The sequence below is a fragment of the Bombus pascuorum genome, chromosome 17 (assembly GCF_905332965.1).
Source record: "Bombus pascuorum chromosome 17, iyBomPasc1.1, whole genome shotgun sequence".
Taxonomy (NCBI): domain Eukaryota; kingdom Metazoa; phylum Arthropoda; class Insecta; order Hymenoptera; family Apidae; genus Bombus; species Bombus pascuorum.
Genome location: NC_083504.1, coordinates 717276 through 729800, shown reverse-complemented (window position 1 = coordinate 729800; position 12525 = coordinate 717276). Strand labels below are relative to the sequence as shown.

At 33.2% G+C, this 12525-nt stretch overlaps 2 protein-coding genes across 2 annotated transcripts in view; one reads left to right on the top strand and one right to left on the bottom strand.

Annotated features, from left to right (window-relative positions):
• Positions 1-12525, top strand: part of LOC132915421 (large ribosomal subunit protein eL39) — a 206073-nt gene that overhangs the window by 162279 nt on the left and 31269 nt on the right. The gene's annotated exons all lie outside the window — the stretch shown is intronic.
• Positions 10058-11923, bottom strand: LOC132915432 (chymotrypsin inhibitor-like). Its single transcript, XM_060975219.1, has 3 exons — positions 11606-11923; positions 10456-10553; positions 10058-10303 (listed from the first exon to the last, which is right to left on the bottom strand). Exons 1-3 carry the CDS (start codon positions 11655-11657, stop codon positions 10223-10225), a joined length of 231 nt encoding a protein of 76 aa, XP_060831202.1. The 5' UTR covers positions 11658-11923; the 3' UTR covers positions 10058-10222.

Sequence of the window (12525 nt, the reverse complement as noted above, 5' to 3'; positions counted from 1 at the left end):
TACCTATTTGCATACAAATTACTAATCACTGCATATTACAATATTCATATACATACACATGAAATAAAATATGAAGAAACCAAAATAAACTACAAAAAATATTGTTTAAATTTATACTCGCAGGATCAATAAAGGTTTCATGGAGTAGTGTGTAATAATGCAAATTAATATATAGCCAAATTAAGAATTATATTTATCGCGTTGAAAAGCTCTTTTACGTTTTCCTTTTCGTTGCCGAAATGATACTACGCTTGCAAAATACTTCTAACCATTTTTAAACACATCTGTTGTGTTACCTGTTCGTTCTCTTAATAGCCACATTTGTTGTTGAAAGAATACAGGGTGCGCCGTTAGAATCCGGACAAAAGAAGTTTTGTGCAGAAAGTTGTTTATTTAAGTCAATACACAAAAACACATGAAAATGTTGTTATATCTCATTTAAAGGGTCCTTGCTGAGAACTTTTATTCTATGTAACCACCCTCTGCCTCTATGACCTGCTCTATTCTTGCTCTAAAGCGCGAGCACGCTGACTTCAACTGGTCGCGTTTAATTGTCGCGAATTCTGACTCGATAGCAGCTCGTAGGGAGTTGACGTTGGGGTGCCTGCATTTATTAGTTTGTCTCTCGATAACGCCCCACACGTAATAGTCCAATGGGTTTAGGTCGGGACTGTTAGGAGGCCAGAAATCTTTCGACCAAAACATGTCCACATTGTCAGAGAGCCAATTTTGAACAAGATGACTTGTGTGAGCAGGTGCGCCATCTTGTTGAAATAAATACGGCCTTCCAGAAGCCGTAATTTCCATCCACGGCTTTATTACTGTCTTCAGGACCTCCAAATAAACCTCCTTTGTGATTCTTTCGCCTTTTTGGAAGAAGTGCGGAGGCATGACGTCGCCCTCACTTGAGACAACGCTGAACTTTTCTCGCCGGAGAAGGAGAACCCTTCTCGAACCACTCTGAGGCTGCGTATCTCTTAGCAATGTCGTATACCGTCGATCTTGGGTAGCTAAAGAATTTTATAATTTCGACCGGCGTTCTCCCGGCGCGAAGACTTTCTATAATCGCCGCTCTTCTATCGTATTCCGGGTTTTGCTTAACGAGTTCTGTCATTTTGAGGTTATAGAAGACTTATTGACATATTTAACTAACTTCAGAGTCAATCAGCACAAACATCTGAATTCTAATATGGTGGGAACTACAAATTGAATTCTGTCCGAATTCTAACGGCGCACCCTGTAGATCTGAGATATCGTGACTCTCTCTGGATAATTTCGAGAAAATTATACAAAGAAAACAAAAGCATTGGCAAAGGACGTTATTATTCTTTTTCTAAATGAGAACTTTCCACTATTACCTTGTTACGTAATATGTTTTAGCGATTTTAGAAATTTGATAAGAGGGTAAAACAGTTCTGGAAGGACAGAAATATTTCAACAGCCAAAGAGAAACATTAGAATTGTATAAACATAAAATTGGAGTTAATTGTTGATTTGATATAGGTTTAATTTATTCTACTATATATCTTTTTTGAGCCTTTTCATTTTTAGTTCTCTGAACTTTCACATTTCCTTTATTTCTGTATTCTTTGTTGGTTTATAAATCTTTTTTATGTAGTGCCAACGCGAGTGATTTGGATGTGTAGTGTGTGTAGTGTGCACGGTGTGTGTTGTATGTATCGTGCGTATTGTGTACTTTGTTTGCAAGAAAACAGTTTCTATATTGAATATTTACTGTAATATAAAACAATTACTATTTTTTGAGCCTGAGTAATACTTTCAGTACATGTGTGAAATTTGTGTAAACATTGTTTATATCTGATTTTATTTATTAATTATTTAAGAAGGCAAAGAACGACAGAAAACATTACTCCTGTTTACTCAAAAATTCCATGAAGCGGTTTTCGATATGTTATTACAGATTTTAATGTGTAGGCAGGTTTAATGTTTAATCTACGATTTTTCTTACGAAACGTTGCGCAGGATAATTTACGTCTGCAAATGCCACAATCTTCTTCTCTACAACTTGTGCAGCAAATTGTTGAGGCAAGCTACTGGCCGTATATCGTTCAATTGGTGGATCGTTGTTCAGTCCGCTGCTCAGACTGATCTACTTTCGTTCGTGTAAGGAGGTTTAGTTCGTGTAGGCGGATATTTTCTCTATTTGTTCATGGATATTTCAGTTAACTTTGTCAATAATTAAAAAACAAAGTCGAAAACGCAATTTTTTTATTCTTGATTTTCATCTTATTTTAGCTTTAAAAATCACTCCTTACATTTTTTACACCTGTAGGCATTTCATATATTGTATATTATTTCAAATGTACAATGGGGAACTTATTTTTCACTACCATTTGTTTTTCGATTTAGCAAATTTAATATATACTCAGTGAATATAAAACGAACTAAATTATCTCTATGCACGTAAAAATTGTTATTACTCTAAATAATTGCATATTATGCTTTTGTTTCTGACATCCAAACTTAAACATTGAAAACGGAAAGGATACGTTACGAACATATTCATTCTTTCCGCAAAGAAAACAGTTAAAGCGCATTTCTCGAATATTGTTACGACGACGATGATGATCGTGCCATTACTTATTAAGTAATAAGAAAAGAACTGTAGTATGAGAACTCGGTACGCTGTAGAGCATTAACCTCAATGAGTTTTCATAACCTAGAATTTGTCTTCCGTATCGTATCCAATAATATTATTCGAAGCGATCGATACAGTGCTGTCAAGTTCTTTCGCAAATTTGAGCGGTGTTCTCAGATCCATAAAATGTTTAGTTGCCGCTGATCAGCCAAATCACAGCTCTTATCGGCAATGTCGTGACTACGGTGCAATAGCAATTAAACAAGATATTACAGTGTACTTAATGATTTTGCACTAAATCTTGGCAACGCTTTGCAAGATTACGGACGGCTGAAAAAATTATTACAGCACATTGTGATTTATCACGATGGCGCTGGAGAGGATCAAGTACGTATTCGGTCATAAAATGGAACGTACGAAGACCAAGCTAAACAGTATTTACGGAGGAACTTCTGCACCTGTTAAAATAATGTTTGCAATAGTTACCAAGCGAATTAATTTCTTTAAAAACTTCTTATTTTCAATAGAATCATCAGTAGAATTAATACTCGTATATTGATTCATATATCCAATAGAATCTAGAGGTAAGAAAACATCAGGTACTTACAATAATCGATGATGTCACTTATAATTAATCCATTTTTTTCTCGTATCTCACTTTAAAGAGTGGGACGAAGTGCAATGACATCTGCGCATACGGGCTACTGCGTAAACGTAAAGTGCACGAAATGATTATGTTTCTTTATGATTCTGTTTACTTACATTACTTACTTGGGGCGTTTTAAGGTTATAATCACAGCCAATAAACGAATAATATTTAATACTGTATAACGACTGATCAAATTATTATTACAGTCACAATGCGTTGATTTCTGGTTACTGCACGTGCAGCTCCTACTTTGGATTTTAATCCGCTGTGTCAAATTCGACATGAGATAGAAACTGTAGAAAGTGCGATTATCTATTATTTATAATATATATAATACATATGTCCCCTTAACTCGCTTTTTGTTTGTCATTTCGCACGATAACAAAGATAATCGGAAAAGGCATAGTTTTTTATATTCAGTATGTCCATTTTAAATGAGCACACGGGATTATCTCTGTAAATACCAAAAATGTGGAAAATGTTTCAGATGGGGGTTATTGAACTTCATGGGGGAATTTAATGAGATATTTTCATTCTTTTTACATTCTTATTTAAAGAAATTTAAATGTAATTCTTTTAAATGTAACATATACACCTTTTTATAACCTATACGAAGCAATATTTAATTTTCTACAAAAATAAAGATACTTAAAGTCGAAAAATTATTAATCTAAAAAATATTTTAACTTCAATCTTGTAAAACTTATCGTATGAAAAACAAGGAAAACATAAACATAAAATCACCGTGTTGCCTTTCCTTGTCTTTTAATACCTCAATCCTTGTTTTACCCGCTAACTCCCGATTACTCGGATCACAATAAACAAGAAGGTCGGTCACGCGTCGAGCCATTTAGCTGTGTAGTCGTGTGCTCGAACTTGCGTAAGATGTATGCGTCTTATGACATGTATATTTCTGCGCAACGAAAGGAATTGTGAAATGATAAACACGGTTGGGCACAACTAATACTTTTAAGATGCCTGGTAAGTAATTATGATCGATTCATCAGTGAAAAATAATTTATTATCTGAAAGTGTATGTATCAATGGCAATGTATCAGTAACAATTTGTAAATTTATACTTAGTTTAAATTAATAATGCTTTCAGAAAACTCGTAGAAAATCTTTCTGTGTGATATTTTACGAAACAATAAAACACAATAGGAAACACAATATCGCTACGTCCACTATCATTATCAGAAGGATCTACCGAATCACTATCAGCAATAATAACATACTTCTCATTATTATCATCAATTTTAGATTTTCTATTTACTGACATGGTAAGTATAAGTGTCGTTTACTTCTTTTAAGGAATTATAACCTAAATGTGCGAACGTGACAAAAAATTACACGCAACTAAAGTAAAAAAATATCGAGAACAACTGAACCACGAGTCTGACACGTGTTGTTTACGTTCGTCCCGAACGAAGTACCACGAGTCAGGCTCGTGCTTATTATTTTTAGCCCAAATTTCTTACCACGAGTCTCACTCGTTACAGGACAAAGGGTAAATAAGATTAAAGCTACAATATCTTTTAAATCAATTATTTTTCAATCCAAGTACCTTAATGCTTTTTTGTAGAAAATTAAAAAATGCATTGGATGATGTAAAAGAGTGTATAATTCTATTTTAAAAAAATTACGTATGTAATATTACGCCAATAATGGTAAATAAACAATCATAACTTATATATAACTGCTCTACAGATATTTCGGGTGAGGATATCGAAATAGAAAATACCGTAAGCGAGCAATGGAAACTAATTAACCAAACAAGAGAAGAGCAACTATTGATCCGGAAGATGCAAGTACGAAAATAAGACCTAAGAATAAAAATGTAAAATCTAAGTACAAGTGGTTAGAAGGCCCGCAACCAGCAATAAAAACTATCACATATTGCAAAATCTAAATGATGAAGATACAGAAGGAACTAATTCTTTAGTGATTAAACCTCCACTTTTTTTCATAGAAAATCCTAATACTGACTCACTAATAAAAACACTAAACAAGCTTGTAAGATCCAGGTAATTTTTAATGAAATAATTGAAAGGTAAACAAATCAAACTGCAAAAATTCACTTCAGATACATACAGTTATTGAAGCACTTGAAATAAAATATTCAAATTTTCCAACCAAAGACTGAAAAGAAATTTAAGATAGCGATAAAGGGACTATACACAAAACTTGGCGCAAAATAAATTAAGGTAGACCTAATGAAAAAAGGACACAAAATAAGTAATATAATTAAACTGGTCAAGAACAGCACATCGACACCACTACCAATATTCCTTATAGAACTTCAACGAGCCAAAAACAACAAAGTATTTTTATTATGTAGCGGCAGTAAATTTTCCAACGGTTTCTGTCCCGTGGTTCGCTACACAAAAACAAAACAAAAACTACAATCTGATGATTGTCAGATGTCGATACATCCTCACGGAATATTTTCAGCTAGCCTAAGGACCTGCTATAAATCTTAGGATATATTTAGCTAAGGTCCTCCAAAGGGACAAACAGTCTTTCTCTTAGCAGTCTCTAAATCTATCACTTACTACGGGAAGATACGAGAAATCTGCTTTTCTCACGTAGGGTGCTTCCCGCTAGCAACTTTTTTTCAAGAGCAGTTAGCATCCTTTTCCAACCACCAACACAAAATTAGCCAATTAACAACCCATTTCGCTCAATTTCCGAACCAAGGCTTTCCTCGATGAATCCGATGATCTCGCATCCTTAGATACATTCCATCACAGTTTTCCTTCGCGGCATTATCGTGACGGAAAGCCAGTCGTTACATATCGGTCCAAAACAATAGTTGGTAGTTCATAATAATTGATCAGAGTTCCTCGACATCTTTAGCAATTATCATCCGAATCGCGAACCGCTACTAATAATAACCGCGAACCGCTAATATAATAATCGCGAGTTCTACGCTAAGTGTACACATTGAATATATTAATAAATGTTTATTGTAAAATAAATGTTTCTTCCTTTCACTATCACGATCCATCACCTCAACTACGAAGGTTCTGTTGCTTAGGTATGATTTGAGTAAGTGGTGGATTTGTTCTGGGAAGTGTTTTTTTGATTGCTTGTAAGAGGTTTTCACGGTTCACTTTGTCAAATGTTTTCTCAATGTCCATGAAGAGGGTTGTATAACATTGTTTCTTTTCTATTGTTAGTAAAATTTCGTTGACGAGCCTGTGCATTTGCTCTATCGTGGAGTGTTTGTTTCTGAATTCAAATTGGTGATTTGGTATTAATTTTTCTTTCTCTATTGTTGGTTTTAGGCGATCGTATATATTTTCTATAGTATTTTGTAAAACACAGGAAATAGTAATATTGGTCTGTAAGCGTTAACAATATATCATGAATGGAATCAGGATCAGAGTCAGAGTTAGAGTTAGAGATAAGAGCAAAAAGGAATCGGCAAAAAATTTTGATTGCCGTCTTCACAGTCCTATGCAAGGGTAATTTCACCTATCAGGTATGACGCAGATATTTGCTGGTCATGGTAACTTCCGTAACTGCCTATATCACCACTTTGCGATGCAGAGTGTGGTATAGGACCTCTCAAATTGCCCCCAGAGAAAGCTCTCCTCATCCAAGAAGCAGGTATAGTGATACACAACACCAACAAAGACACCGAGAATAACTTCATAATAACTAAAACAACAGAAAAACTAGACATCATCGGTACCCACGTCTCCAAAACACACACCCAAAACGAACACATGGGCCGAGAACAATTAAACAGAATCATCATCGCCGAAACGAACAAACTCAAAAACGAAATAAAACAAGACATAACGCTAAATAAAACAGTCTGCACGTTCTCAAACGAAAACACCTCAGACAACCCCAAACAACCAGAACCAGAAATAAACTATTTTGAAAACTACAACCAACTAAACAAAATCTTCTCCAAGCTAAATAATAAAAAATCCTCCGGCTTCGACGGCATTCCAAACGTCTCACTTAAGCACCTACCGAACAAAATAAAATGGTACTACACAGTACTATTCAACAATGCTCTGAACAACACATATTTCCCCAGAAAGTGGAAAAAAGCCAAACTAATAGCCATCACAAAAAAGAATAAAGACGGCTCAACACTCGCAAACCTACGACCTATAAGTCTCCTCCCTAACATAAGTAAAGTATTCGAAGCAGTCATCAACAACCCCCTAACTTCCTTCTGCATAAAAAACGACATAATCCCAGAAAACCAATTTGCCTTTCGACATAAACACTCCACATTACACGCGACAAATAAACTCACGTCAGATATCTGCTGGGCATTAAACGCAAAACAACGAGTAGCCGCCTGCTTAATAGATCTCGAAAAAGCCTTCGACACAGTCTGGATCCCAGGCCTCATTTACAAATTAATAAAAAAAAACTTCTCGAGACACTTAATCAAAATAGTCTGGGACATGATCACAAACATTCATAATGACCGAGGGTTCTCATACATCAAACACAGAATTTGCCATAAAAAATGAACTCCAACAAGATACAGTAAATTCTCCGTTACTCTTCAGTATTTACAACAGCGACGTACTAAATCTCTTCGACCTGAATAAATCCACCCATAAACGCTCCATAGCCTTCGCAGATGACCTAATCATCTACGTAACAGGCCGCAAAACCAAAGCAATAAAAACAGAACTACAAGAACTTTTCGACAAAATCAACGATTGCTACCACACATGAAACTTAAGAGTCAACGCAAGCAAATGCGAAAGCATACTGTTCAGACCCAAATCAAGTGAAATCGGCCCAGCAGAAAGAGAACACTGCAAAAAATTCCAACTAAGAAAAAAAAGCAAACGAAGGGGCACCCATACCGCACAAAAACTGCATAAAATACCTGGGTATAAACATAGATGAAAAACTAAACTTTAAACAACACATCGAAATCCAACTCTCCAAGACCAATAAAGCATTTTGGAGAGCAAAAAGACTATTCTACTCCAAACATCTCAAGATCAATGTAAAAATTCTATGCTACCAAGCTCTAATCAGACCAATTATATCCTACGGCTGCACAATCTAGTACAACATACCAGCCTCGCTAATGGAGAGAATTCGTGTTTTCGAAAGAAAATGCATCAGAGCTTGCCTGAATACCTACAGATCCGAACACAGCGGATACAAAGAATACATAAAAAATAAAAAAATCTATGACCTAGCCAACATTCACCGCATAGACTTAAAACTAATAAGAAACCACTTCGCACAAGCGTCAAAAATAAAAGAAAACAACCTAATCTTCAGCTTATTCCCAAATGACCTATATTACAAAAACACAATGACAATAGGCTACATCCCCCCATACAAGCGTTCCTATACCTAGACGAAAAAAACTACCTCCAAGACCAAAATAATATCCCGATAATTTTCCACATTAAAAGAAAATAGGGATAAAAACAATACTCTACGAGGAAAACTTAAACGAACAGACCGCAGACACCAGGTGGAGGTACAACATGGCCCTCCCCCTAAAATACACTAAAGACAAACACAGAAAAAACACAAAAAAATATTGGTGAATACCAAACCCATAATAAAATATGAGTGAAAACCACTAATTCAACAAAAACCAATTCCGCCACCGTGTAACCTAGGTGTAAATACTGTAAATATGTAAATGCTGTAACTTTGTAAATACTGTAAACATTGTAAATAAACCAATTTAACATCCCCTCCCCCTCCTTCTCATCCCGCCCCTCCCAAAAATCCCACAACGCACAAAAAGTAGACTACCGAAGCGTCCTGTTTTGCGGCCAAGTTTCAGGACAAAAAATACAACACAAACAAGAATACACAAAAGCTCCGCTCCCCAGCGGCTTGAATCCAAAAACACAAGAATAAAAAAAACGCGAAAACTGTAAAAACTACGACACATAATATAGCATGGCTACGTCGTACCGTCGCGTATCGGTATCTTTGCCTAACACACCTTATGCTAATTCATAGTTTAAATGAATGAATTACAATCAATGTATAAAAAAACTATCTTGGCATAAATAAACATAAATAAAAAAAGTGTGGGATAGGATCTCTGGCTGCAATGTTCGACAGTTAGAGATCATGGAAGGCAATAGCCTCCCTTTTTTTTTTTTTATTTTATTTTGGTTTTTTACAATTTGTCCTTATGGACATTTGGTAAAGTGTTATATCTTATTGGTGAAAAAAAAAAATAAAATAAAAATAAATATAGCATGTGGATGGCTACCCCCAGCGGGGTGCCAGCTTTGTTTTTTCTAAGTTATATCTTTTGTGTCTCCCTTTTAGCAACGCGTTTTCTTTTTTTTTTGTTATTATCAGTTATTGTTTACCTGGAATTGTTCCCACTGAATTGCGCCACTTTCTCTACTTTTATAAAGTACAGTATATAATAAAATATACCAATTTAGTAGTGTTAAAATTAATTAAAAAGTTGCACTATCAGTTATGACTAAATAAAGTTATAATGGAACGATACCACGAACGAAGATACGAAAGATATGAAACGAAATAATGAAAAAGGATAGTTTAATTTAGTAAGAAAAAGACTGCCTGATATTTTTATTGAAGTTGTACAGAACTGTAAGAGGTCTACAAACTGCTATAAAATTGAAAAGCCGGAGGATTTTTCTAACAAAAGTTGCCTTGTAGTTTCTCGTAAATAATTAAATATAACAAAATTATTATTACAAACTTTTAAAAATATTTGTAATTTCTTACAGTATCTATACTATATTATTTTAAACCGAAATTTTATTATAGAAAAGAATGATTTATAGAAAAGAAGGTAAAACAACAAATTTGCATATAAATTAATCTTTTTTATTTCATTTCTGCATATATGAAATAGAATATTAGATACACTTCTATTCAACGAAAAGAAATTTTTGTGAAAATAATTGAATAATAGTCAGAGTAATAATCCTTTTACATTGTCTCCAGAGAAATTAATTTTTTTTGTCCCATTAACAATCATCTAGTTCAACACATTTTTGGTACTCGTTTCTAACATATCCATCTACACACTCACAGCCTGGAACGCATTCCTAAAATATAAAATAATATTTAATCTATTGTTGTATTCGATACAAGTAACTTATGATTAAATAACTATTGGTGTGTAGTACTGCAGTATTATTTTATGCTATACGAAACAATAATATGTGTAATACATTTTCGATAGAGTTTAAATACCAACCAATGTGCAAATTCTAGGATTAGGATCCTCGCAAGTTAGCGGGCAGGCAGTACCGCAGTCATTCCACACTTCGTTGGCTGGACAGTTCGCCTGGGTTACTGTTTTCATTTGTTAAATGATATTAGAAATTTTTAAACTTGTTAAATAAATAAATCTTTTGAAGTTTATAGTACTAGAAATTAATATTTTTAATTTAAAATTAATATTCTCTCATAAATGTCTCAGATTTGATGTTGAACACTACTCATTTGTTAAATGATATTAGAGATTTCTAAACTTGTTAAATAAATAAATCTTTTGAAGTTTATAGTACTAGAAATTAATATTTTTAATTTAAAATTAATATTCTCTCATAAATGTCTCAGATTTGATGTTGAACACTACTCATTTGTTAAATGATATTAGAGATTTCTAAACTTGTTAAATAAATAAATCTTTTCAAATTTATAGCACTAGAAATTAATATTTTTAATTTAAAATTAATATTCTCTCATAAATGACTCAGATTCAGATTTTCCACAGTCTGCTACACGCTTATCTAAATATTTATACGATATTTAAAAATTATGTAAAATATAAGCAAGATTCGAAAAATACTTTAGAGACAGTTATGAGTAGACAAAGTATATATTACAAATAAAGTTCTAAAACTGCGAATGTTATTTAAATGAAACAATATCTTGAATTAGAAAAAAAATTGCTAAAGATTGTAAAACGAATGCAATTCTGATCGATGATTCATTTAGAACGAATTCGATAATAAATTTACGTGTGCCTAACTTTATGTATGTAATTTTGTTTCTCTTATCCTACAGTTCTATTTAGGTTATTTGGCAACAATAAATGTAAATTTTTTTTGTTTTCATCAATAATAAATATTAAAATTCTAAATAAAATAACAAATATTATCTATCCAGTATATTCTTTAATAAAACTATACAACGCTACTTAAGATACTTTCTTTACTGAATATAGGTATTTCCAATAAAATGCAGAATTTTTTCCCCAAAATACACAGAATAATTTACTTATAATTCTCAATGAGAATTGATTGTAAAATTCTTCCAAAAGAGAAAAAAGTGCACACAACGAAACGCTTTACATGTGTACATGCAAACAAATTCAATAATTATTCAAAGTAGATACTTACAAACAAAATAGGTTGCCATGATGACGAACAAAGCCAAAAGGAAGCGATACATTTTGATTATATGTATGTTATTCGTTGGATGGTGTGACTGAATGTAATAAACATTTAGTCCGTGGCTGCCTTTATATAACCTGAAATAACCTGTTTACCTTTTTACATTTGGTATTGTTTACATAAGATTTATATGGTGACGAACAATACGACGTGAAAGAATGAATAACAGATTAAAAACAGATTGCTTGCATTTTATCAGCATTTTGCTGTATTAACATATATTGACATTTTTTCGTGCTGATTTATTATTTGTGTAATTAATTTTTATTGCAGTTACTTCCTTACAACTATTGGGTTGGCAACTAAGTGATTGCGGATTTTGTCATTAGGTGGTATTGACAAAATCCGCAATCACTTAGTTGCCAACCCAATAATACGTCATTCATTCAAGAAATATGTTTCGTTTTCTAAATTCTGTTAGAATGAAAAGCAAAATAGGTTTATTTGAGGGGGTGTCCTGAAGTAGAATGTTCTAAAACAACGTCTTTTTGTGATTTTTTTTAGAAGGGAAGAAAGAAATGACGTTATTGAATTTTGAGGTATGGTTTTATATATATTTAACGAATTCAAAAAAATTTTTTTTAAAGTAAAATAAAAATTATAACAGATTTCTAAGTCTATTTCATGGGCTTTTGTTTTCAATCGGCGTGAAAGATCCACCTCGTAATTCTTGACTGAAACGAAAAACCAAAAAAGATTAAATTACTATATATTTTTTTTCCCGATGAACTAAAAAAAAGGCAGAAAATAGTGTAAAATTAAAAATTTTGGCGGGTTTAAGGAAAAAATAAACTTCAAGGTGCTATAACAATTATTTAAATAAACTTTTTGACGAACTTTTTTAGTTCATCGAGTAGAAAAATATA

Coding starts and splice junctions, on each gene's coding strand:
- LOC132915432 (XM_060975219.1), bottom strand. CDS start 11,657: ATGTATCGCTTCCTTTTGGCTTTGTTCGTCATCATGGCAACCTATTTT. Junction 10,554..11,605: donor CATGGCAACCTATTTTGTTT/GTAAGTATCTAC, acceptor AAATGAAAACAG/TAACCCAGGCGAACTGTCCA. Junction 10,304..10,455: donor ATCCTAGAATTTGCACATTG/GTTGGTATTTAA, acceptor TTTATATTTTAG/GAATGCGTTCCAGGCTGTGA.